This window comes from Tribolium castaneum, chromosome 9, assembly GCF_031307605.1.
Source record: "Tribolium castaneum strain GA2 chromosome 9, icTriCast1.1, whole genome shotgun sequence".
Taxonomy (NCBI): domain Eukaryota; kingdom Metazoa; phylum Arthropoda; class Insecta; order Coleoptera; family Tenebrionidae; genus Tribolium; species Tribolium castaneum.
In genome coordinates this window covers 4,421,349-4,448,501 of record NC_087402.1, presented here as the reverse complement: position 1 = coordinate 4,448,501, position 27,153 = coordinate 4,421,349, and the positions used below count along the sequence as shown (strand labels likewise).

Sequence of the window (27,153 nt, the reverse complement as noted above, 5' to 3'; positions counted from 1 at the left end):
TATTTTCCAAGGCGTTCTTGATGTCAGAGTTGCAACACTCAACTTTGGTTTTTCTTATGGACGCCATATTCGCTTTTTGTATTTTTGAAAAGTGTTTTTATTTCTGATTATAACGATGTATCACATGATATGATCGAATCTTATATGTTGACCAAAAGGGAGAAAAAAGCATTTTTACGAAGAATGCTTTGGAAAACAATTTTGTTTTTAAACATACTAGATTTTGGAGATTTATTTGAATTTGGCTCATTTCCGTCAAGTTTACTTATTTAAAAACTAAACCACATGATAAGCTAGAATTTTATTCATCGCAAAACAAAATGGAGTACAGTTTTAAAAATTCTGCTCGCATATTTAATAGAACTGTCAAAATCTAGTTCGTTAAACGACATTTTTGACGTTTTTTCCTAAGCACCCTTTGCAAAAACGCTTTTTTCTTAATTTTAATCAGCATGTAAGATTCGATCATATCATGTGATACATTATTGTAATCAGAAACAAAAAGACTTTTCAAAAATACAAATTCCAAATATGGCGTCTATTAGAAAAACCAAAGTTAAGTAGTAACACTGACATCAAGAACGCTTTGGAAAAGACAATGACAAATTTAGATTTCTTGTAAAAAGTGGCTGAAGTTTTCTTGGTTTTCCATCAAAAAAATAAAAACGAAAATTATAAAATTTTGATTTTCTCAATAATTCAAAAATGATACATCATATTTTCTTTCATATAATTGTTCAGCATAAAAATGCGTAATCCCTATGGTGGAGCTCGAGAAGCGGACACCTGTATTACGAGTATTTTTTGCAATTGTAATTGACTTGAATTAAATCTTTATTGCCATTGGCCAAGAGTGTGCAGAAAAATTGAAGATTCACCACAAAGAAAACAAGTTTTTTGAAGGGTGAAGCCCTTGCGAGAAATTGCAAACAAAAAATACGGAACGTTTAAATAGCATCATCTTTAAAATCACTCGCAAATCCGTGAAAACATCCTCAGTTTGGTAGAAAATAAAAAATTTAACTCGATTTTTTTTTAATTATCGCCGCTAGTTAGTTATAAAATAAAAAGATTTTTATCTTGAAAAGGCGTTTTACAGTGAAACCTCCCTTAATGGTCACCTCCGAATAACAGACACTTCTCAACAACGGACATCGGAGAGGTTGTACTGTATCATCTTTTATGTTTCTTCTAAACTATTCTTCATTCGTGTTTATGTTTAATCGTTTATTTTGGCAGTTTGAAGGCCCAAAAAAGTGGAAACCTTCACCTCGGCGTAATCTAATGACCTGCAGTTATTACAATTCTTCACCTCAGAATTCCTGAGGCTCTAATACCCAACAATTATGTGAAACTTTGAAGAATTTTAATGAGAGGCGTCGCTAGCATTAATCTATTTTCCAGCCAGCTTCACGTAGCCAACATAAAATCCGCTGACATGCTTTTAATCTCAAACAATAATTTTTTATCTGTTACGCATTCCTGCGACTAACTTCCGGTATGCGTGCAAAACCTTGAGTGTCATTAGTGAAAGTGAAAACTTTTCTATATTTATAAGCATTCTGGGGGCCTAATTGGGGTATAATAGCCCTGAAAGGACTCCGTCAAATAGTCATTTTGAGGCTTGATCTAGCGTCTAGGGCGAATCCAGCAAGTCATTTTCGTGTGTCTATGATTAGAGCGCGAGGGGTGCGTTGATAATAAATTCGCGCACCTAATCCGGGTGGATCCTTTTGAAAGCTGGATGCAAATTTCGGTTCTTTTGAATGAAGCGCTGGGAATCGGTCGCAATTCGTCGGACAAAAGGCCAATTCCACAAAAGTAGGTGCCAGGGCTGACCCTCTGTCCGAAAATAAGTATCTTTTGATTTGCGAATAAATAATGTGGAGCAGGTTTTGCAACAGCTAGGAGAATATTCAACCGTCGGCGCCGAAACAGGTATGATAATGCAAACACACCTGAGTTTGCCAGGATGGGAATGGCCGAACGTCACTTCTATTCACGATACGCTTTGCATTACGGTACATGGAGTACTTTCTCAAGTTATTTACGAGTAAACGAATTCATTGTGTGCCACTCAAAAGGGACCACTGAGCATCACATGTCACGCTAATGATCCGCGACTAATTTCAACAGCAACGGAATCGCAACCCCACGTATCACTAAAATTACCAAATTCGTCAAACGAGATTTCGGATCGCAATTTTTCGCAAGGGTTGGCTCAGACCCGGTTTCTTTGTGGCCAAATTTAATTTTTCCGCACTTGGCACCCAACTCAATTTAGGGCCAGCGAACTGAGCCCTTTTTGTGGGAAAAATGACAACTGCAGAAATAACGAAATAAGTCGAAAATAGTGGTAAAATTAAAATTAATAATTTTTTTCTAGAAAGACTTTAATGTTGTTGGTGTTACGTGATTTTTTTTTCATTTATGTAAAGATTAAATTAAACAGTAATTTTGATTAATAACGAAAGATACGCTCATTCGAACAAATAAGCTGAAGAGAACCAATTTTTGTAATTTTCTGTCACTAATAAGTAATTAATCGGTAATAAGCCAAGTTTTCGGCTATAATTTAACAGAAATAAGACAATTATTAAAAAAAACAAATTAAAATAAACTTTTTGCATAAATTAACTCTCTTTTAATTCGTTGTTAACAGTCAACAACGCGAATAGACCAATCAAATTTGTTCAATTTGGTCAGGTGATCGGTTAGTTAATCACGCATTTAATTACGGATTGAATTAATGACCGATCCGTAAAGTTTCAAGAAAGAAAATTCTCATTAGAAAATAAACTAATAGGGGAGTTTCTTCAGTTTTTTTTGTTTTATTTTATTAATAAATAACAAATTAAATTAACATAAAAAATACAAAAAACATTGCATTCTAACAAATTAACAAAATACTCAATTTAAGAGACAGTTATGGCAAAATAATTTGTTTCATTAGTGCAATTTTAAAACCGTGCTCATGACCACAGACGGAACATTAGACACTGTACCCACTGCTTATTTTTGGTCTGCTGTTGGAAAATGATTCGAGGCCAAAAATATTCTTGGTTATTGGAAAAGTTGATTTCGTCTTTTTTATTTTTTTTATTTCATATTTTTTTGTTGCATTTGTTGTTTTTTTAAGATCGTATTTTCATTGTCTTAAAATAAGAAGTTTTTGAATAACTTTGGTTTACGTTCTCGTTCTTCTTCTTCTTCTATCTCATTGGTGTATCTTTTAATAATAACGGATTTACGGGTCATTTGTTGTTTTTTTGCGTATATTCGGTATTCTAGAAGGGTTAGAGGAACATTCTGTACTTTTAATAATGCAAGAAAAAGTTAAAATTGAAACTAAGAACTACAACTTTTTTCAAGACAAAAGTAAGTCTGCTACGTTTGCTACTGTTGTAAAAATTGACAGAAATACGTGTCTATAAAAATTTTTTAGTCCGGTTTATAGAGCTCTGTTAAAATTTAATTCGTTGTTAAAAGAATGGTCTAACCAAATTGCTTCAATTTGGTCACGTGATTAGTTAAATCCCGCATTTAATTCCAGGTTAAACTAATGACGTTTCTATAAACTGGTCCTAGATCTACAAGAAAAGATATATTGTGCCAAACTAGTTCCAAGAATAATTATTTATCAGTGTAAACTGTAAATAATGTAGTTAAATACATGGCTAAAATAACATATGTTTAAGATAATACGTAATACATACTTTTGTCATATTTTCTCTATACTAATCCTTGAAAAACCAATAAACATTGGTGTGCACGGTTGCATATGTGAAATAAATTAAAAATTATCGTGGTTGCTACGTTTGTCCCGCGTTACTTTTGTCCCCAGTCTCCCCTACTTTGTCATTTCAGCTTTAGTTTAAAAAAAGACAATCTTCAAAAAAATTGTCTTTGGAATGTAGGTTTCAAACTGAAAAAATATCTAATCGGACTATTTTTGCAGTCGATATGTGTTTAAAACTAAATAATTAAATAAATCTAAAAATTACAATAAATCTGAATTATAGTGTTATTTATGTCAAAAAATATTCAAAATTCTTTCAACCTGCTGCACTTAAACTCATCTCAAAAAGTCAAAATTTGATGAACATAAACTTAAATTGCAAATGCTGCCCTTGGTAGTTAATTTGGCGCTGAGTCGTTGAAAAATATTAAGCTGGCAATTGGACTATACTCTTTTTTATGAAATATTGTCCAAATGTGCCCCAACCTACTCTACGCACCAGAAAGTTTGTATCTGAACTTTTCTTTGCTGAAGAAATCTTTGGTTGTTTTTGAGGCGTTTGTCCTCGGTGCGTCCGCAATTAGCATAGAATCAGCAATAAAAACGGCATCAATTTCCTCTGGCGTCTAGCCTTGCAAAGATGCGTCTCAAATAATAATGCAATACGGCTGGAAAAGAAGGTCAAGCGTGAAGGCCCATAAAACGCTAATAACGTCGTCGTCGGCTCGTCCTTTTGCAAAAACGGCACGAGCTGTTTCAGCTTTTTCATCTCTCCCAATTGATTAATACGACGTGTGTTTAGCAGCGATTAAAAAAAATCGCAAGCAATTAACTGTATGTTTTACTCGCTGGTAACAGTTGTTTCAAAACTGGCCCTATTAAAGTGACCACAAAGGCAATTTCACACGTATCCATTGTCCTCGCGGCGAGTAAATATATGTGCGAAATAGGGGAGGCAACGCGATACCCCCAACAGAAGAAGTTTATACGGTTATACAGCGAGCGAATTCGCGGAGAGGGTGACAAAGCTCAGTGTTTGTAAAACTGGTAAAGACGTCGTTTATAGCCCAGCATTGTCCTGCGAGGTGTTAAAAATACACCTGAGAGCACTCGAAAAAGATTAAGGTGTTTTTATCAAACTGTGTTTGTTATTCACCGTTTAGGGATAGATGCGCTCCCCTAACGGGGTGTGTAACTAGGACATAACTAGGAGAAATTATTACCTCTAATAGTGTAGGGAAGAACTAGCTGGTCGTACGCTCTATTTGACATTCTATTATTTTCTATTGTTGCTGTCGTCAAGAAACGTGCACCTCGGGGCCTTTGTTCACCCGGTTCTTTGATGTTTAAATCATACGCCGAGAGTCGACTCTTTGTAATTCTGTTTGACATTTATTGAACTGTGCCATTGTCGCTACTCCGCAACGTGTAATTTCGTATTTAAATTTTCACGAGGACCGCACAAATTCCCACCGCAACGTTCTTTTGCTCACTTTTTCCACCACGCAAAACAAATCTCTAGTTGGACGCGGATTGCCACTTTAGAAATGACCAAATAATTATAATAGTTATTGGGACCAGCTAAATGCCCTTTGTCTGCCAAACGACACAATAAATTGCGACTGTTAGACATGGGAAAAGCAACTCCAATGTTTTTTTTTTCAAAAATTGTATAAAACGCGAACCAATCACACGATTTTTTTCACTATTTCAGATTTCGATTTAGTTTGCTAAAACTGCAGTTTTTTACTTTACCTAAATAATACCTAATTTAAGCTCAGTCTGAAAATTAGGTTTGGTTGTGGAGAAGAAATCAGTAAATATTCCCACTTTACGGCTTGCTATCTTACCCCAATTACATTTCCATTATCGCCTGAATTTATGACCGCTCAAGTAGCCGGTCATAAAAATAATTATTTTCGAACCTTTTCGACAACTTTATCGTGCTTTCTAATTAAATAAAAATTCTTTGCATTTTGCACATCTGACTGTACCTTCGGAAAGTATCTCTTCTATTTTTTTGGTAATTTTTCACTTACAAACACAGACAGGAATAAAAAAATGACACTTTCGACCAAAAAATCTAATTTAAATTTAATAATAAACTACGTGTATTCACTTTTACGATAGTAGCGAAAAAAATATCAATTTATTTATTTAATTATTATTAATTTATTATAATTACAAATTATTGATCAATAATTAATAATTTATTAATATATTTTTTTCTACTTTAGTTCACAAATTGTTTAAACTGAAAATAATTTCACAAAGAGAACTTTTGTGCAACTCCTTTTGGTAAATTTTTAGGAGTTGTATGGACAGTGCTGGCCTGGGTATCATCAGTCATCACTATCATTCAGTGTGTGATCTGTCAACACCGTCAAGTCGTTTATTGATAAAGCCCAAATAATTAACAAAATCAAGGGGAAATAACAAACAAACAACAAAAATAGAAAGCAGAAAAAATGGTATATTACACTTGTTTTATAAGACTCAATTGTGGCACTCCTTCGTCGTGCTCCAAAACCATTCGTGCCACAATAGGACGTCTTATGAAACCCGTGATTATTAATTATTTATTTATGCACTGTTACTTTTTTGTCAATATTATTGCGAGACTTAAAAAAGGGGTTTCACTTAAAAAGTTCAGCTATTGGTAAGTGATTTTTGGCAAATTATAACATCTTCTAATAAATCATTCGTCTGGTTTCCGATTATTTAAACAACTAAGTATAATAGTGATATCAGGGTGCGATCCGCTAGCTGTTAGGGATTCACTTAGTGCAAAACCTTTATACCTAGTTAAATTAACCGTTAGTGCTCGAAAACTTAAAAATACTACGACTTTATTAACAACAAAAAATTAGAGTGGTTGTTATCAATGTAATGAATACTTAGTCAGGTGTGTAAAGTTTCAAGAATTTTATTTCACTAGTCTCGATTGTCTTGGATCCGCTTAGTACTCTCTTTTTTATTTATATAAGTACGGCAAAACTATGCGAAAAAGTGAAACTATTTTGATTTTATCTTATGTAAGATAATCCGGGAAATCGATTGGTTTTAAGAAAATCGGCAAATTCCCAATAGTTTTTTAATTATATTTTTTTATATTTCGCTATTTTTGCTTTTATGGGTAATTTTCGAAAAAACTATTAGTCGGAGAACAATGATTTTTTTGAAAAAAATGATAATTCAAAAAGCTTTTCAAAGGTAATAAGCTTCATGGGATTATCTCTAATTACCGCTTAATATTTTTCTCATAATTTTGAATTTTTTGGAGATATTATTAGCAATTTTTTTTATTTTTTCTCTCAATTACGGCAAGAGGGTTTAACTAATTGATAATACTTTCTGGCCGCCAATTTAATAATTGCAATTTGTGTCGCTTTTAATTTTTTCTAACACGACCAGTAAAAGTGATTTTCTCCACCACTGTCATTCTCTCTGATTAATTAAATTAACGTGACGCCGAAGAGATTAAACCACCGTGACTCATCTCACTTGTTTTTCCATCATCGGTTTTAATCCTCTCAAAGATCCTAATCACGTTTTTGTAATTTAGCTGAGTTGGATGGGAAAATTGAAGGTAAATATTGACATAATCAGTGTCTGAATGTCTGTGCTAGCGTGAGAATTGGCCGGCTTTGAAACAATTTGGGAATTTTCATTTCTACAGCGCTCCTACCCTATCAGTAATTTAAGGGTCTGTTGAACGATAGGAGGAAAGTTCCGCTTTAGTGCCTTGGGAACGATGCTATCTCATTGCATTACATCTTTCAACTTCCAGTCAGAGCCTTCACAACAGATAAATCAACGGCTGGCATAAATCCTTCCGCGTGAAAAAAGCCCGTCAAGTGGCATAATTAAGCGCAATTGCTGCCTGACAAGCAAATGACAAGTTAGGGGGGCTTGTTTTGTTTTTATTTTGCTACCACCACAACAAATTCCAGCGATTGTTTAGATTTATTAGGACTGAGTCACCGGATTAGTCACGAGGGTCCAGGTAAACACGATAAGAAAGCAAACAATCCCAACACCTGCAAAAAACACAAATGGGGCACTTGTTGCCTATCATAAATTTGATTAAGCGCAGCTTTCGCTGCATATTCCAGCATAATTGAGGCATTGATACAGGAATGTGTGTGGCTTTGTTTGAAACTGGTTTCTAACGATGAAGATGGAAGCTCCACGGCTTTTTGTTTTCGAAAGGTCACCCACGCAACAAACGGTGTAAAAAATTCCGCACACGCCCGGGCTTATTTGGGAAAGTTGCTGCGGTTTGGGGTTCGGCGAAATGATAAACAACTAAATAAGTCACAGTTTTTATGACTTATTTCCGAATATAAAAGTTACTTTGAAGCTTTTAAACGTTCCACATTTTTATTGTTCGCAATTTCTCAAAAGGGCTTCCCCTCAGAAAAACTCGTTTTCTTTGTGGCGAATCTCAAACGCACTTGGCCAATGGCATAGAATTTGAACTCGGAGTCAATTACAACGCGTGTTAAAAGAAGCTCAAAAATAAGAAAAGCTTTGTGAAAACTGATAATGAATTCTTATCTTTTCCATCAATCATCGCCGCCAAAGCAGTCCATTTCTAATCTAATTTCCGCAAATAAGCACGGGTGTTTATTTTTGCGCATCTGTCTCTTAAATAAAACATTTGGCAAATAAATTTGCATTAGCGCTGGCGGTTGTCCTCGACCTATTTATTCGTCGTGGAAGAAACCCGGCGATGTTTTGAGCAAATCGTTATCATTTGCAAAAATTGGGGCCGCTTTAATCAAGGTCGTCGATGCCATATGGCATACGTGTCCATTGTTCGCAGTGCGAAATGTCAGATGAATTAAATCAAGAACAAACGACAAATCTTGCGAATGGCATGTTCCGTTCCGGTCAGATGGTTTTTATAATCCATTGTTTTCTTGTGTTGGTCGTATTTTACGAGGTTGTGTGACCCTGAAGGTCGCAACACCTGGCAAATGCATCTGTGTGCACAATACCAATTGAATTAGTTGGTCGATCACGTGCTCGCGATTGCATTTGTTTTGGGCAAGGTCATCGAAATCAAACTCGGTGTACACTAACAAATAGAAGCTTTATTTCAAGGGCTCCTTATATACTTTGATGTTTTCAACAGCTTTACATACAAACTATTTTTAAACTACAGTATTCCAAACACTGTTGGGCTGAGGTTACTTTCTGTGATAAGACAACGAAGGCACTATTTTTATTACAACTACACCCTCAACCGAACATTATTTGGCTAAAAATTATATAATATTTAAATAAAAAATATTTTTTGAGATCATACATTAATAGATCACAGGTGTTATAAATTACATCTATTTTTAATATCTCAAAATCTTTTACAAACAAAAGCAGAATTGAGATCTTGCAACTCTAGTTTGTCTCAAAATCGCTTCCCCCTGAATGATAAAAGCAAAAAATCAAGTACTGCTTCGGACACCTGAATCCTATTTCTTATTTTTATTGACAAACAGGCAAAGCTGCCACAAAATGAATATTCTGCATTAAAAAATTGCCAAAAATACTTTGTACTTAATTTTTTCTTTGGATTACAGTTACTCATTCCAATTGATAGTACTTATGAACAAAAGTTAGAAAAACTTATTCCCAACTTCCCCTGTGCCGATAAAATCGTTCTTTTTACACACACTTGATCGGTCAAACCAACCAACAATTTATAAAATTTCTTTACAGCACTATCTACATATCAGTTCACGATCTATATTTAGTCAACAAAGTAAAAGAAAAATTGCACTAGTTTATTGACTAAATAACCCGTATCGTAAGTACAAATAGACCAACAAAAACGCAAGATTCTTGTTAATTTAATTGTACACAATTTCCTTTAACACAATAGCCTTTAAACACATCTATGTACACACGATGAAGAAGAAAAATAATATATGGATAGTGCAGAAAAACCTTTATAAACGCCTTCACCCTTAATTACGTATCATGCTGAGCCTCCAACTCGCGGAAAAACCACCAACAAAACCAAATATTTTCGAGATCAAAAGAAAGAAAACCAACTTTACAAAATAAATACAAACAAAAAATAATAATTCACTGTACAATCTAAGATAATTTTTTTCAACAACTTGTACTTAAATAATTTAGAGATCGAAAATTTGTAAAGAGAAGTGGGTTTTAGACAGAATCGTTTTAACTTGAACAGAAATCCAATTTCGGTATTTTTATCGGCCTTTCGACCGCAGTATCCTTCTTGCACACCACTTGCCGTTTGGACTTGACCATGTAATCTGAAACAAACGAAAAACAAATTAACAACAATCAAAACCTCCGATGGTGTAGGTCTAACGGATAATGCTGTACTATAATCCGCTACGCAATAAACGATGTAGTAGTGATATAAGCTTCAAGGTTACTTTTTATCACTCTTGCAAACGACCTTCGCCAAACTGGGACAACGAATTACGCACAAGTCGCTTTGTTTTTGTTTTTTACCACTATGGGAACGTTTCCCGCAAAACTTACAGATGGTGAGGTCAACTAAAACTTATCGCGAGTTCAAATCTAGAGGCGTAAATTAATCTACAACTCCAATTAAATTTCAATCCTGCCAAAATTCCAACAACCAAAAGCGATTTTTTTGTGAAAAATGGGTCACATATTTCGGTGTTCACACGCAAAAACCCAGTCATGTGTCTTCAAGCCTTTCGGCAGTTTCCTCAACCCGGATGTCAACGACGAAAACATGAGAACTCTTTCGTGAGAACTTGTAATTGGTCCGAAATGCCACGTGTATTAGTTTCGGTATTCTCCTCCCGTACATTTCTTTTTATTATTATTATTATTCATATCGGTCCGGTGTACCAAGGGTTTTTAACTTGTGGCATGACCTTTGTACTTCGTACGTTGCTCGAGGTGCATCGCGAACAAAGAAATAGGGAGCTTAACCCTCGTACTGTTGACGGACGTTGTTCGTCAAAAATGACAGTTAAAAGGTTTGCGGAAAAAGGAGAGCGCGGAGAGATGAGGACAAAAGCGAATACAATTAATCGGAGCTGATTTCACAACTGACCGGTCGAGATTATCCTTTTCATAATTTTATTGTTGGCGACCCTTGAGGCGGTTACAGGGCGAAAAATTAGGTTTTTCAAAATCAACAATTGAGCATATTTAGAGAGTCAAATTTTGGCTTTTATGGAAAAGAGGGTTTTGGGGTTTATCGATATCGATATTAAAAAACCAAAACTGGTAAAACTTTTTTATTTTCCTTTAAAATCACATTCTTTAAGAAAGTCATACGAGAGCCGAATCACCCTACATTTTCCTCCTCAATCGTGCGTTTTTTCACCTACTGGCCCCCTGAGGCCGCATTCCCATCGCACTCGTCACCGGCATCGCAACGACTTCCTTAACCGCACACCATAAAAAATATATTCACTTCTTTGTGCCGATGGAAGAGCTAGAGCTCTCGAGCCTCACTCAAAGAGTGAACGACCTGATGTGGCCGTTTGCTTGTAAACACAGCGAGTGCAGTGTACGCTGATGAGGTTTTTCTTGGTTGGCCCCCGGCGGACCCCCGCTAGCTACACTCCTATAATCTGATTTCAGGGAGGGACAGCGCGGAGCCCCCATTATCTATCACGGCACCATCATCAGGTTAACGTCCCGATCAAGGTGAGCTGGTGTGTATTACGCACCACGCACATCAAAAAAAAACACACGCTTCCTCCTATCCGAAAAAAACGCAGCACACACGTGATGAGATTCGACGAGGGGGTTTGGGGGAGTGGATGAAGACCGGACGGCTCCCACACGATCGGCCATATCCATGTCACGTACGCTGAGCGTATTCTGGAGGTGGTGCGACCGGTTTGTTGATCATCGAAAAATATAAATTAAAAAACGGGCTCCAAGGGCCGTAGGCGTCGAGTTTTGTTTTCGGGACGACGACCCGTAGACAACACAACCAGGACCCTAAGGGGGTTCAAAGCGAGAGATAAACACGGGGAGCCGGTCTCGCGCACGAGCGTAAACAAGTACCCAACGCGAAGGGAAAAAAACGCCACCACATGGTTAGCATTTGCCACTGCAGAGTGCTATTTTCAGATTTTATTTATTTACGATGCACAGCATCGAGGACACTGGCCCTCATTTCATCAAGCACGCCATTAAATTTTCAAAAAAATTCATTCACGTTGCAACGTCGCCAATTTATTCATACCGTGTGTTGGAGTACCGTTAATAAATAATAAAACCAAGCCTCATTCTAGTTTGTAAACGAAGCAAGATAACACCGTTTTATGTTGACAAATAATTACTATTAACACACTGAAATTATGTACTTAATCGATCACACGATAAGAAATTACGAAACGGCACATTTTCATTACGTAAAACGAACAGCTGGCTTTTTCGAGAGGGTTTATGGGTGGGTAGTGTACGTGTGTGAAAGATAGGACAGATGCTCTTCCAAAACGGAATTTTTCAATAGGTCGAGGGTGCATTTTACGGGGGTGACGTATTGACAAGGGGGTGTTTCCAACGGTTATTTTCGGCTGTGACAATCACAGCTGGGCTGGAAACGTTTGTTTTTGGAGATAATACCGAAACCACGAAAATTCAGTGATTTATGCAATGAGAACGGGGCTTATCTATTTAGACCGAAAACATCAGTCACTCGATTAAAGAGAAATAAATGCGTAAAAATAGTGAAATTTATCAGAAAAAGAATGTCGGAGCAAACTGACCAACTTAAGACATATCCAATTTGAAAAACTAGGCCAATTAGCCACTGATCTAACTGAACCTGAGGTGTAATTTGAGCAATTATTACGCTCAAATAAGGATACGGAATGGTTGCAAATAAAAATAAACGCTAATATGAGTTGGCTATATTTCGAAAACTAAAGCTGACAGAAAAATTCTGTTTGCAATTTTGAAATCAGCGTCCAACAATTACCTAACAGCAGCAAAAAATCAGAGGCAACAGTAAATTAATGTAATTAAACTCATACGCAAATAGACCAATTTTAAACCTTTCAACGAATGTAATAAAATAATACATTTATTGATCTCAGACTGGATGTGAAGCGCCAAATAGCTAAATAACTACTCTGATTGTGATTAATTAAACTTATTAATCAGCAATTCGGAGAATTGGCAATTTGCGAGATAACGCTTATCAAAACTAGCTTTGAATCCCTTATCGGTGCGTTTGAGACATGAATATTTCACTGCGTTACCATTTTTTGCTTCACCACATTGTCTAGTACGTTCAATTGTTGAATCGTAGGTCACGTTCGTAATCATGATATGATAAACAATTTAACAATCGCTATTATGTTAATTAACGGAATGGACGCTAAAAAACGGAAAACAACTCTATTTATAACCGTAAAAAAATGCCAAACTTGCAATGAATCACTGGTGCATTTGCAAATTTCGAAATTCGCGCCGCCGTGAAGTTGGCAACTTTCCGCACCGATGAATAACACGCGCAAATATTTGCCAAAATAATAAATCCCGAGCGAATTTTTTCTGCAGGCTGCATTTCGGGGCCATTGCTCTCGCCAGCTCGGCAACAATGCAACCAATAAACAATAATAAACGCAACGAAATCGCAAATATTGACTTAGCCATTTTGAGAGCGCCACTCACCGGTGATTTGTGTCTGTTTCGGGACCTTGATTTTGGGGCTTTCTGTCGAACGGGCGGCTGGTTCAATGGGCTGGAAGTAGTAAGCGGGAGCTTCGACAATTTCCACGATTTTGCGTTTGCGGTTGACGATCACCGGACTGGCAGAACGCCAAATAATGTCACCCTCGGGGTCCAGCGTAGTCTCTTCGCGGAAATTGAAGTTCCATTTGGCGCAATTCTTGGACATGTCGTAGTTGAGGTGATTCTGGATGAAGGCCTTGTTGTCCTCGGGGTCGACCTTCCCGAAGAGACTGCGTTTCACTTTAGCGATGGGGCTCTTGCGCCCCATGAATTTGTAGCTCATTTTGACGTTTTCGCAAACGCTCATACTCATGATAGGCAGCCAACAATACACGAGTCCAAGCCACGCTTCACTTTACCAAACCAGAAAACACTCAATTCCGGTGTGGAAAACCGATTTTCCCGGAGGAGAGGCACGGGTGAGTGTCCGTATGGCACACGGGGTGAGAGTCACAGCGGGTTTGTGCAAGTTTCCGCGAGAAAATCCCAACGAAGATTCGAACAAACGCACACAAGCTTTCGTTTAGGACGACTTTACGCGACTGACGCGAGGAAAAGACGCTATGGAATCGTGTGGATGTGTTGGACCGTTCCACCGGTGAGGGGAGGTCGCGCTCAAATTTGAAAACACTGCACACTTTAAGACACTATTTTTTAATTTGCATTGACTTCGTCACTGCGAGCGTTGTTAATGCCTGATTTTATTGCTTTGCTTATCTCGCTTGAGATGATTCCAGCACATTACTTGATTAGTTTCTACGAGGAACTAATGCGCTTTGAAAGCGAAAGCGTCGGTAATGGGGGGCCGATAATGACGTGCAAAATGGATTGCCATTATCCAGATTTCCAGTTTTTGGGGCATCTTCAGTCCCTGAAAACATTTTTTGCCCAAAATGAACATTTTCTTTGTCTCAAATCATCCACAAAGTCGCACACGTCGTATCTTCCACAGTGGATCAAATTTCTACTTAAAATAACAACCATTTCACCGTTTTTACCTTTTTTGGCACTTTCATGACGATTTGTTTTAAATTTTCACTGATTTTTTGACAAAAACTCGATTTTTTCAGCGTCAAAAAAACGACATTTTGCACCCACCTACGTACTTGATTCAAGCAAAATCAAGTCATGAACCAGGGTGTTAATACCATAAAAACAAAAATCCCAAAGATTTAAGTTTTTCGAAATTCAAAAACTAAAAAACCGATTGATTTAAAATAACTCGGTTTTATAATACGTAGTCATTTCTCAAAAATTTCGCAATTACGGTAGTAATAATTTATTTATTATTATTTTATTTTAATAAGAGCAAATGGACATTGGACATAAACTTTATTTCAACCCTGAAAAATTCCAATTTACAGAAAAAAAATCTTCAAATTGTTTGAAGTTATGCACTTTATTTGCACTATCTCGTGCTAATTTGTAAATAGTTAAACTTGGAGTCCATTAAATTCGGTATAATTGGGGCCAATAGCCCCCATAGACAAAGGCGAGTTCAATGTTCCCTCAAATGTGCACATTTCACCTGCTCTAGCCTACATAAAAAACGAAATTTGCAATATTACACCTGCCTCCAAATTTCTAATTTTTTTTGTAAAGCTGCGAACTAATAATGAGTGCTTTGTGTAACGTTTTTATGGTTAATGAACCTACGATTAGATAATACTGTAGATACAACTCACAATACTGGTGCATACAAACAATAAATATTTAAATAAAAGCGACAATTAACGACTAATTAGTAAAAATTAGTATTGTTATCGTGTAACTGACCTACATTTTTATAAATAATGCATTTACTACAAGAGATAAAAAATCTCGGTTTCGCTTTTTTCCGTCTGCGTTAAACAGAGGGTCAGGAGATTCAGCATCCGTTCCAGACAGGATATTCTCACCCCCTAAATGACTTTCCAGGATATATCAATCAAGCAGTGCAAAAAATAATGCATACAACACGAGGTGAAATAAAATCAATTGTTTAAGGTCCGCAACTTTGTAGCTTTGTCCAGGTAGAGTCCAGATTTAATGGCTTTTTCTACAAGAGGTAGACAGGCTGTCTAGACTCTTCACACTATTTAGATCATAGTAAAACTTCCCGCCCTTTTTCCAGGTAGTTGACTCTCCTATTCACACAAAAATTACCATTTTCGCCCTGCCAAAACCTTGACCTATTCCACTGCCAGGAAACATTCGGGTAGAGTCTGCTTAACGGTGATGCAATCGCAGCAGTTACGCTGCGGTATGAATAAACATTTCGTCATGTTTTTGCATTTATTCCGCCATTTTTGAGTAACGTAGACTGAATACGAGATGCGTTTTAACCGGGTTTTAACGAGTCTTTTGAGATTCGCTTAATTTGTTGCACACAGGTGTCCGGCTCCTTTACAATTATTGCACCTGAGTATGGCGAACTTTCGCAGAAAAGCAATCGTAAAAAGAGATTACTATTACCGAGTAGCCCCCGCGTAATTATGGCATAATTAGCGGCCATAAAAGTCTCGCACCTAAGTGCAATTACGGAAATTATTATGTACGAGCTAACGAATTTATTTTTACTCAAATTGGCTCAGTTGAGAGTCTAATCTCCTTGTTTGTTTATTTTTCAATCATCTGATAATTTGAATAAACTGAGCGCAGTGTAGGCAATGCGCTGGACGCGTCCGTGAATTTGGTTGCATAAACTACACATTTTTAAACAATTAATGGGATTAAATTATTCCAGGGATAACACATTTCACATTTGACGATTTTGTTTCATTTGCGTTTAAATGTATTTACGTGTGACCCACTTTACTCGAGACTATGAACATGTTGTTCACCTTCCTGTTAAATTAAAGTGATAAAAAGACAAAAAACAGGGTCGAATGAATAACCACACAGGAAGGATGGTTTGATATGAAGTCAATGTTGCTGCATTTCGTTATCCCACTTTACGAGTAGGAGGGAAAAAATTAATTAATATAATGAGTCATTATGTTTGCGGAAGAAATTTCGTTCGTCGTTAGCGAATAACTTTTAATTAAATAATTAAAATTGAAAAGTGGGGTGCTATAAATAATCAAGGCGCCAGGTTTCAGAGTGACTTTTGTCCCGTAGAATTGACACTATTCAAAATTTTTTGGTTTTTCTTTTATATTTTCATATGCGTTTTATTGAATTTTATACACTGTGTTTGATGTCGTGGAGGTGATGACGAGCCAAAAGCCGCCAGAAAGGTAAGTTGTGAAAATTACGTTTTTGCACAAATTATTTTGCATGCACGCCTATGACTATTACCAACATAACATCGCACTCTATTTTTTTTGCACTTTAATTTGGCCAAAAGCACTAGCTGGTAATTACATGTTTTATAAATTGGCAACAAAACGGTAAATAAAAAATCACGGATGCCACATGAAATTCAAATTCGGTCGGCTCTGCGGAGCGTAAAGCCGGAAATAGCGTGCAATTAATCCAAATAATAATAGACGGAACAAAGAGAGAGGGAATCGGGTAATACCGGGCGCTTATTGGCCGTTCCCTGATGCAATTGTTCTTTCTGTTCCCAGACGCGAAATAATACAAAATAAAACAACAGTTTCACATTAACCTGTGTGTGAGTGTGAGGCTCCACCGAGGTTTTCCCTAAAAAAATGGTGAGTTGGTAGCCCTCAATTGGGTGAAGTTGGCCAGCCTTATAATTTACTTTTTGCGCACATGACATTAAGTGCATTTAGATTGACTTAATGGCTTATTGTTCGCTCGTATATCACTGATAACCCGTTTCAATTTCCATTTTTAACAACAATACGGCTTGTGTGGGGATTCCACGAAACAAAATAATTAATTCCAGTGTTGTCACGTGACGGTACGAGTTCCCTAATAAATCTATTTTTATTTTGCACTTCTAATAAATTTATTTTTATATTGCACTTGTCTGACATGCGCTCTGCACTTGGCTATTTTATCGATTTTAGAGCGAGTTGAATTGTGTGCTGTTATCAGTTGGTAGGTTGTAGTGCAATGCTTTCAAATAATTATTGTAAGTAGTGTAAGTGCTTTTTTGTTGTAGTGAAGGTGCCACTGTCATGAAACCAGAACCCCCTACGTCTCAAAATGGTAATAACAACGTTAGACGGCGATTATTTCAAAGTGAGGAAAATGAAAATGTTCATCCTGATTTGATCGATTTGTTGGAGGAAAGTAGACAAAGGGCTGCAGAGAAATGGAACTTTGATTTTGTAAATGAAGTGCCCTTGGAAGGAGACTGGGAGTGGGAAAGGGTTCCCCCTACCCCACCAACAGACTGAATTTTTACTGTATATTTTTATAATCTAGTGCAATAGAATAATTTATTTAATTTGTTCTGTCTAGTCCTTAACCATTATTTATAATAAATAATGAACGGCTACATACCAAAAATCTGTAACATAGACGTAATTTTAGGGATTTTGTGACAATATCTAGCAACTAATAAAATTTCTCCGAGTGAAATCGTGTTTTTTTGCGTTCCACTTGTAAATTGGTTGCAAGTGCATCGAGGATTTTCCAGACCATGAAATTTAAGCAGCGCATTGAAAAATTATGTTAATTCATCTTTGTCCAAAGGAGAGACAGGATGGGTGGGATTCAGGCACTGTGAACCGTGAAAGGTTAAATAACCCCTCACAAAAACGTTTTTACCCATTGTTGAAAGTCATTATTAATGAGATCATTTTTCCCAATCCTTGACATTTCTTACGTGTGATAAATCCACTTGAGCGGTGGAAAAATTTCAAAGCGGTAAAGTACCGAAATGACCCGATTAGAGCTTCTGGGAAGCAGAGCCGACCAGACCGCAAAGGATTTGGTAGATTGGACGACCGAAAATAAATTTTATGGGGGGAATGCGGAGATGAAGATATTTTAATTAGTGACATTTATGGCAAAAAATGACCGAAAAATTTCACATTTACAGTTTTTTAACACGTGTGGTGGTGTTTCCAATTTTAAATCATCCATTACCTCTAATCTAATCCTTCAAGGCCATTGAAATTGTTTTGCAATAACTTCGCATACAAACTTTTTGTGTATCTAGTGGCCCGGCGCATCCGCCAAAAATTGTTTAATTAATTAGAAATCATCTAGTGAGAATTTCAAGGTCGCAGTTATAAAGACTTGACATTCCTTACATAGAAAAATATACAGGGAAGCGTTAATTTCGCAAAAAAAATTTTTATTTATTATTATTATTATTATTATTATTATTATTATTATTATTATTATTATTATTATTATTATTATTATTATCATTTTTATTTTTAAAGCCGTCTAACGGTTGCTGGCTTTGTTGATTTATAGTAGTAGGGCACCGGCCTGTAATTTTGAAATTAAGTTGGTAACATTGAATAATGGAGAAAAAATAGAAAAATTAGAAGATACGATGTACGCTGTCGTTTATATTTTTCAATGAAGCGTACAAATTTTTAAAATTACAGAAAACTTTGATCAGATTTAACCTTAAATAAAATGAAACTTAATCAAACGTAACTTTTTGGGTAGTATCTAACGTCTTTGGCGAATTATCGCCGATCAATCAGAACATGACGTCAATTTTTGTCCCCCTGCGAAACCGCACATCGTTAGCACACGTGTTTTCGATGATATCAGTTCGAAAAACAGTCGACAGTATCATAAAACGTTCATTTAAAGCCTCTGGTGCGGGTACCTGGACAAATACAAAGCACACGTCAGTGTTATCTGATTCTAATTCGTATTTCGAATCACGTGCTCTCCTAAACATCTGTCAAAGAACCCTTTAGTCTTCAATAATAACTGCTACATTTATTCACCAAGTACCTCTCGAACTTTTGATATAAGCTAGCAAGCATCCTGGGTGGTACCTCGAAATCGCAAACGACCCACAAAGTTCAAAGCTCTATTAAATAATTGCTCGGGTCAAGTAGGTTATGATGTAAGACGATTTATTTTTCAATTTTCAGCGACGTGGATCATTGTATTACACGCTTGGAGGAGTGACCGCCATATGGCAGATGACACGAAAGGGTGTCATTTTTCCCTAAACGGTTATTAATTTGCCCGAGTTTTATTTTAACTATCCAATTTCTAGCCAGTGACATATGGTGGACGCCCACAGGCATTACCTACGCAATTATGCGAAGTGCACAGCAAATTATTCATTTTTGCTGAAATATGGCCATGGCCTGTGATTTGGAAAAAATATGTAGAGACAGAAGTTAAAACAATAATTTTGAAAAAGTTGTAAGATTTTTTCGCATGGTGGAGCGGAAGTTCGTCAGGTGCCCTTTGCGCCTCCAGGTCCATTGTGATTGTGGCGATTGATGCATGACGCGGTTTTTTCCCATATTTCACGGTGGTGTAGTTAAATCCGCCATCTGGCCGCTGCGCTCTTAAGAACGCGTTCACCTTAACAAGGTTAATGGAGAAAAAATGATGGAAACCATAAAAGTAACAAGATCCGGTGGGGGAGATCGGATGGCCCATGTGTGGGCGCGTTTCCGGTGGAGGAAATTACATATGGCTGGGATGCAGTCGGATCCGTGTGTGTTACACACCTTGGTTTACCTCACGCGGGAGGAAACCGACGAATTTCGAACGCCTGAGATGGTGTAAAGCTATTTCCGGCCTTTGTAGGGCTTTGTCAACAAGGTGCGACTATTGTTTTTGTCGGACTGGCGCACAAAGCTATCGGAGTTCTAGTGCATCGGAGATAACAATAAAATAGGAAAAGTCCAAAATTACGCAGATTTGGTTTGTTTGTGGAATTTTCGGCGTTATGGTCAAAGGGTTTGTGATTCTCAAGTTAAATTTGCAAAACTGAATCAGTTTTGTAGTACTACCAGGAAGAAACATTTAGGTACTTGTACAAATTTATCAGTAATATGTAAACACCTACAAATAAACTCTATTTACTTTGCAATAAAAAACACTAAACTAGTGCATACAATGATTTTAGACCTACAATAGACGAAGCTTTATCTTGTCATTTTGATATGTATAGTCTTCTGGAAAATCGCAAATAATTTCCTAACAAACAAATTTTTTTAAGTCATCAAAATAGCTTAGGTACACTTCCTAATTAAATAGACAACACTGAATAAAACGTAGACAAGGCAAAACTTTAAGCGTTTTTTGGTTGTTTTCCATGTTGGTAGCTTAATAAAAAGATGCGAAATATCTTCTGAACTACGGATATCTAAAGGTTAGGATATGAAACGGCGTACAAATAAAACGTTCCGATCTTGATAGTTCGGTTAATATCGCCAGAGAGCGCCGTTGTTCCATTGCCGTCTAAGTTTTCAAAGCAATGAATTTGAAAAAATGGTTGTACTTGTATAACGGTGAATATATCGCAAACAAAAAAATCCAGGCAGATAATGCATTAAATTCTCAATAGTAGTACAGAAATATAATGCAAAAATTTCATCGCAAACTATGTTTAAAAAAATTTCAAACTTTTACGGATTAACACTCTATCCCATATTTTTCAAAACGCTGCGTATACGGTTACAGATGCAAGAAAAATGTTAAGAAAAAAGTTGTAGAGAATTAAATTTTCTTTAAAAAAGTCTGCGAGACCATATCTCTACCGTCAACCCCAAAGTCAAAAAACGGTCAAGCGTCGGATTTGCTTCATTTTGTCAGTGGTCAAGTATTTGAAAGTTAATTTACACCTAAACCGTTGTAGATAGAAATACGGTGTCGGGGACTTTTTTGTAGGAAATTTAATTCTCTACAACTTTGTTTCTTACATATTTTTTGTATCTTCAACCGTATTCGCAGTATTTGCAAAAATATAAGGTGGAACGCACATTGAGAATTCTGAGCGATAATTCTTTGCGCACCGTCGCATATTTATCAAAACGCTGGGAATACGGTTGAAGATACAAAAAAAGTTTAAAGAACAAAGTTGTAGAGAATCAAATTTTCTATAAAAAAGTCCAGGAGACCATATTTCTATCTTCTTCAGTTTAGGTCTAAATTAACTCAGGGTTACGTAAGTTGAGGTTGGGGCCAAGATCGTTGATAATAGAGATATAGTTTTGCTAATTTTTTTAAAAAGAATTTAATTCTCTGCAAATTTTTTACTAGCATTTGTCTTTATCTTCAACCGTATTCACGGCGTCTTGAAAAATACAAAACAAAGCGCAAATTTTAAATTTTTCATTTTTTTTTCTCATGTTTCTTAGGAAAATTTTAGTCACCAGTTTTGTAAAGAGTACAAAATTCAACATTTCTGCATTTTTTCCAAATAATTAGTGAATTGGTTGGATTTAAATTAATTTAAAACTGCCCCACTATCCTGCAATTTCCTGTACTCACTTTAGTTTGGAAAATATTTTAAGAAAAAACATTAAGATTAAAGGCCCAGTTACATTGAAATAAATAAAAATAATTAAATTCACGTCCTGGTTCAGGCTCAAACCTGCCTCTTTGTAGTGGTTTCCAGTCTCAACCGTTTCAATCATTTTTACAATCCCGTTTTAAGTTCTAGTGATTTAGTGATTTATTGCCTCTTTAGTAAATCGATACAATAAATCGATTTGTGTATTTTGCGATTTTATTACACCTCGACGACCGTCGATAATCTCATTCTGATATGCTAGATTATCTTTCGCATTCTCACACTTTGTTTGCTTTTTAAATCTGAAAATAAATTCCTGCCCGACTATAAAATCATTCTGTACTCTAACCAGCATGAAACGAATGGCATTGTTGTTACCTTGGCCGTTAGACGTAAAACTATAATGGACATAAACATTTCTGGTATCTCTGGACTCACTGGCGAAAAAAATGCACCTCAAGACCCAAGTTGAATATTATGTTTTCAGCGCTTTCCCATTCTGTTGTTGACATTTCAATGAATGGGCCATTAATGTCTATATCGCTCTCGAATTTGCATAAAAAATTGGCACAATGGTTCGTTACGGTAACCCGAGCCCGCCCACCGCCCATAGCCCCAGCCCCATGTAACTTATCATCGGCGCGTTAACTTGATCCAAATTCGGCAGGTGCAGCCCGCATGCAAAGGGGCCTTTAGAAGCGTCCCGCCTAAAAACGCTAAAATAGAGCGGAGCCGTGACAGATGGGCCAAAATTTGCATAAAAAGACCCGCATCGAAGCCGGCCCGTGCCGGATTTGATAAAAACATGTGATAGACTTGCTCCAACTTGTAGCTCGAGCATTGTTCAGGTGTTGGTCACCATGAGTCACGGCTAAAAGAACGAAAATCGGTTAAATGACTTAATAGATTTTTTCGTAATGTCTGGCCTATTCTATTGTAGACGAAACTATTTGCCGTGTAAATATTTATTTGTGAGCATGTTGGATGTTTATGGAAGGCACGAGCTGATAGACTTGTTGTGTCTGTATCATGTTGCAAATTATTTTCAAAGGAAGTTGCATTTGAATAAATTAATACTGATGCACTCTATTTGGTTTACTTTTTTAATAAACAGGATGTAATTAATTATGTGGTATGCAAATAGAATTGATAAATTCAGTCTTATCTCATTGTTACTTCGGAAAAAAGCCCGATTTTTGCAACTATGAGCACCCATAGCCTTCCACTCGAAAGTGAAAGCTTAAACGCCATAAACCTCATTGATAAAGGAAATCGTTTGAATAAATGTCTGAAATAGTTGGCATACTGAAACAAAACCTACACGTGCATTTATTACAAGTAGCAAATTCCATTTTATGCCGTAGGATGGCCACAACGTTTCGTTAATTAAGATCAAGGCTGAACTAATCCAGGTTTGGGAATTTAAAACGGACGTAGGATTTTTCGAACGTTAGTTTTCAAACAGACGACCCACGCGTCTATTCCGAACGCTGCTATGCCCAAATCGGGATCTCCAGCGAGGAAAACACACAGTTGCAGTTTTGGGCTGTTTTGTTAGTAAAACGCGATGAGTTGTTGTTTATAAACATTGGCGGTTGAGGTCAAATGCTTAAACAAGTTGTGGCAGGTTTGAGGAGTGATCGCATCACAAATCACGCGGTAATTTATCAGAATTTGTACCGGAAAAGCTCCTGGTTTATGGTAATTTTTTGGTAATGGTTGTAAATAAAAGAGCAGTGAAGTTGCACAATAAATAATTTTATTTCTATATACAGTTAGGTTACACAATACGGTAAGAAACTTTCCACCCAATTTTGCAGGACTAGACTAAATCGGCATAGTTTTCTCTAGAACCATCTACCTACAGACCTTTGGGTTAAATGCTGCATGGTAAATAAGTAAATAAAAATCACACGTTTCTATGTACACAGCGTAAATAAGTCTTGATAAATAAGCTCGAATTCAGTCTCAACTTCAGTCCTTCTTTTCATGCGGCGGCAGTGCGGCCTTTCTCACTTGGAAGAAATCTGCAACAAAGGAAAGCCACTTATTAGAAGCGTGCAAATCGGATTTGGTGTGTAACCTTCACGCCGCCAGAATTTTGCATCCATGCACCTGGCGGCTTTCGAGGGCCATATGGCCGAATATTTTTAGACGTGCAGATGCTCTCCGATTTTACCACATGGCGTCTAATTGGATGCAACATCCGAAATCGCGCGACTACAGGTTACAGCCTGCACTTGCACGGCCTTCGAATTGGCGCCAAAAAACGGGCGCCCAAGGCTCAGGTAGAGAATGAATCACGGGAGGATAATAGGGCTCAGGTGCGGCCGCAAACCGGGCAGATGCGCTCTATTTCGAATTTAGCGCCAACAAAAATCACAAAATCAAAATTACTTGGCACACCGTGTGTGCTACAATGGCCCAATTAAACCGTCACGCCCGGGTGACCCCCGCGAAATTAATTGGATTTTTTCTTAAACTCCTCTAAATTTATTTTCATAAAAATCTCATTACGTCCATCGTTTCGTCTAATTGAATCCTCACAGCGACAACACTTTAAGAGGTATCTAATGGATTTTAAATTGTTGCATTATTTGTGAGTGAAAGCGACCAGACAGACCGGAGACGTCGTGATTAGTGTCCGTCTCCACTCAAAATCGAAAAATTTTCAAGCCAAGATCACACGAACTGCACCAGACCGTAACAACCGAGATACCTATCAAGTAACATTTCTTCCCAACTTCACACGTTTTTAACGGTTTCAAGTAACCCGGAAGCGGAAACGCACCTGTGATTTTTTTATCGTTGGGATAGGGCTGGAAGAGCCTCCTCCTCCGTGCGTTCCTCCTACTCGTCTCCAGTTTCCGCTTCCTGGGGGTGTAAGCCTCCCGTCTGGCGCTTTCCATGTTCTCGATGTCCTCCATGTCGATCCCGAACCGGTCCTTGATCCTTTCCCAGTCCTCCCTGATCTGCTCCTGGAGCAGGTCTTCGACGTCCTGGGCGTCGGGGGCGCCAAAAAGGCACTTTTTGGCCGCGTTCACTTCACTGTTGTTGATTTGGAGCGGCTTTTTCGGCTTGAGGAACCGATTTTTGGGGTTGGAAACGTGAATGATTTCCATTTTTTCTCGAGGAAACTGCACTACTACTAACACTAACACTGAATGGTTTGGTGCGGCGTGTTCGCCTTCTTTTCGTTGCCCCACTATTTCGAGCTCATGGCTTTGGGCCAATGGGAGCGAGGATGGGGTCGTGGAGGGGAATTAGCCATGGTAGGACGGCTGGTCCTTGCGAGGATTTGCCGAGAAATGGGATAAAAAATTGGAGGTTTTGGCCAATGAAATAAACGTTTATGTTGGAAATAATGATAATTGATACAATACATTGCAATACGTGATTCGGAAAATATTTGCTTCAGTTTTGTTTACAGGTGTAGGAAGATAATATTAGCTCGAATTTCGTCATATTATTATGACGGTATGAAAATTAATTTTTGCATTAATTTCCCGTCTGCAGTCATTACTCGTTATCTAATATGGCAAATAATGATATAAGTATACCACACAAATAGCCTTCAAGTTATTTGTTTTCATGAATCTCAAAAAACTCTAAAGTGGATAAAAAAATTCTCGTCTGAAACTGTTGTAAATATTCTAAGGTGGCCAGTTTTTGATTTTCCTTTTATTTTTTTCACCTTGTTTTGGCGTATTGGTAATTTTTCTGAAAACATGAAAATAATAGTAATAATAAAATAGTGAAAAATGGAACATGGTGCGGGTCTGAAGCAACAAAAGATTTTTTATCATCGTCTTGATGATGTCAACTTGGTTGACGAAACACGTGTTGCCAGAGTTTCCCAAAATTTTTGGATGCCTCATATTGGAATGCTAATTAGGTTCAATGGAAAGTAACATAAGAGAGATTAAATGCTCGTTTAGACACAAACATCATTTCTTGCTGCATAAAACAAACAAATGGGATGTGTATTTGCAAATCAAACATCTTTATCTATAAGCCATTGTTGCATTATCACAGCCGTAAACTTTGACATTAAAATCAGACGAAAATTCCAACGAATCTTTTTTTCTTGGGTGTGTAAACATTCGTAAGATAAACGGCGGAAGAAGCACCGTCTAATTAAACAGATCGCGGCAGCTCCACGTGGAATTGGATGTTTCCTAAACAATTACTTTGTCGGAAGTCTCTGTTTAAGTTTCATATCATCACCCAACAAAGCACTTTGTGACCAATTTCCGACCTCAGCTCGATATAATTGCTCGGGCTCGGGCCGGCAATTACGCAAATTAGCTTCAGTCCTCTGCATTTTTTCCACCGAAATCAAATCAAATCCTTCTAGCACCTGTCGCGGTCAAGCAAGCGCGACTTGAGGAAAATTGTGTGCATCGTGGCGTTGAAAAACGGCGTCAAAAACGTTTAAACTCGCTTTTAGCTCACTCACTGGCCAATTAATTCTTTCGAGAGACAGATCCAACAAGAGGAGAGTTCAAAGGGGTGGGTTAGTTAGCGTGGGAGTTGTAACCGTCACTGGCGGAAAAAATCTCGGCTCTATTGTGGGTCGTGACCTTTTTTTTGATTTAATTAGTTTGGTGGCCGTTGAGGATTTGAATTTTTGATCCTTTGCTGGCCCCTAATGAGCGACAGGATGTGATATTCCGGTAAAGTACGGGCGAGTGTCGTCACACTTCCCTGACGATGACGGTTACAATCATCCACCATAACGCACACCACGGGAGGAATCAACTATTCCCATTAAAAATTACACAGACGTGTAATTACAAGTGATTACAGGAGGATGTGCGCACTGTCAACATTGTCAACAGTTCGTCCACCTGAAGACCAACAGAGCTAATCTAAACCTCCATTGCGTAGTGTTTTAGCCTCAAAACACTCAAAAATTGGATTACAACGCACCGGGGGCAAAATCAATTAATTTTCAGCCGATTTTCAGGAATTTTAAGTGCGCGCCTAGGCAACCAGTAATACACCGCGATAATTTTGTTACATTTTATTTTGTTACTGGGGCGCAGGGTGGATTTAGTGGCGCTTTGCTCCTAATTCCCACGCCCATAAAATTTATGGCATTCATTACTTGTGTAATAAATTTAACATATTTGAGCCCAGAACAGGTACTAAATGTGTTAAAGAGGAAATGAAGGGCGAATTTGAAGCTTTTTCCCATATCGCGGCTAGTGGGTGCGCCCCAATACTGTTAATCGTTACATTCGACTAATTTTTAATGTGTCCGGTGTTTGTTTTCGAATTTTTAACGGTCAAAATGCGAGTTTGCAATTTTTCAATTACGTACTTTTTTATTTTTTACCCCTTAACT

At 37.3% G+C, this 27,153-nt stretch overlaps 2 protein-coding genes across 2 annotated transcripts; both read right to left on the bottom strand.

Annotated features, from left to right (window-relative positions):
• Positions 1-8,818: 8,818 nt before the first annotated feature.
• LOC661675 (uncharacterized) lies at positions 8,819-14,530 on the bottom strand. Its single transcript, XM_971300.3, has 3 exons — positions 14,381-14,530; positions 13,397-14,327; positions 8,819-10,029 (listed from the first exon to the last, which is right to left on the bottom strand). The coding sequence occupies exons 2-3, from the start codon at positions 13,767-13,769 to the stop codon at positions 9,932-9,934; spliced, it is 471 nt and encodes a 156-aa protein (XP_976393.1). The 5' UTR covers positions 13,770-14,327; positions 14,381-14,530; the 3' UTR covers positions 8,819-9,931.
• Positions 14,531-23,540: 9,010 nt separating this feature from the next.
• LOC100142298 (uncharacterized) lies at positions 23,541-24,990 on the bottom strand. Its single transcript, XM_001814366.4, has 2 exons — positions 24,595-24,990; positions 23,541-23,830 (listed from the first exon to the last, which is right to left on the bottom strand). The coding sequence occupies exons 1-2, from the start codon at positions 24,923-24,925 to the stop codon at positions 23,778-23,780; spliced, it is 384 nt and encodes a 127-aa protein (XP_001814418.1). The 5' UTR covers positions 24,926-24,990; the 3' UTR covers positions 23,541-23,777.
• Positions 24,991-27,153: the final 2,163 nt, after the last annotated feature.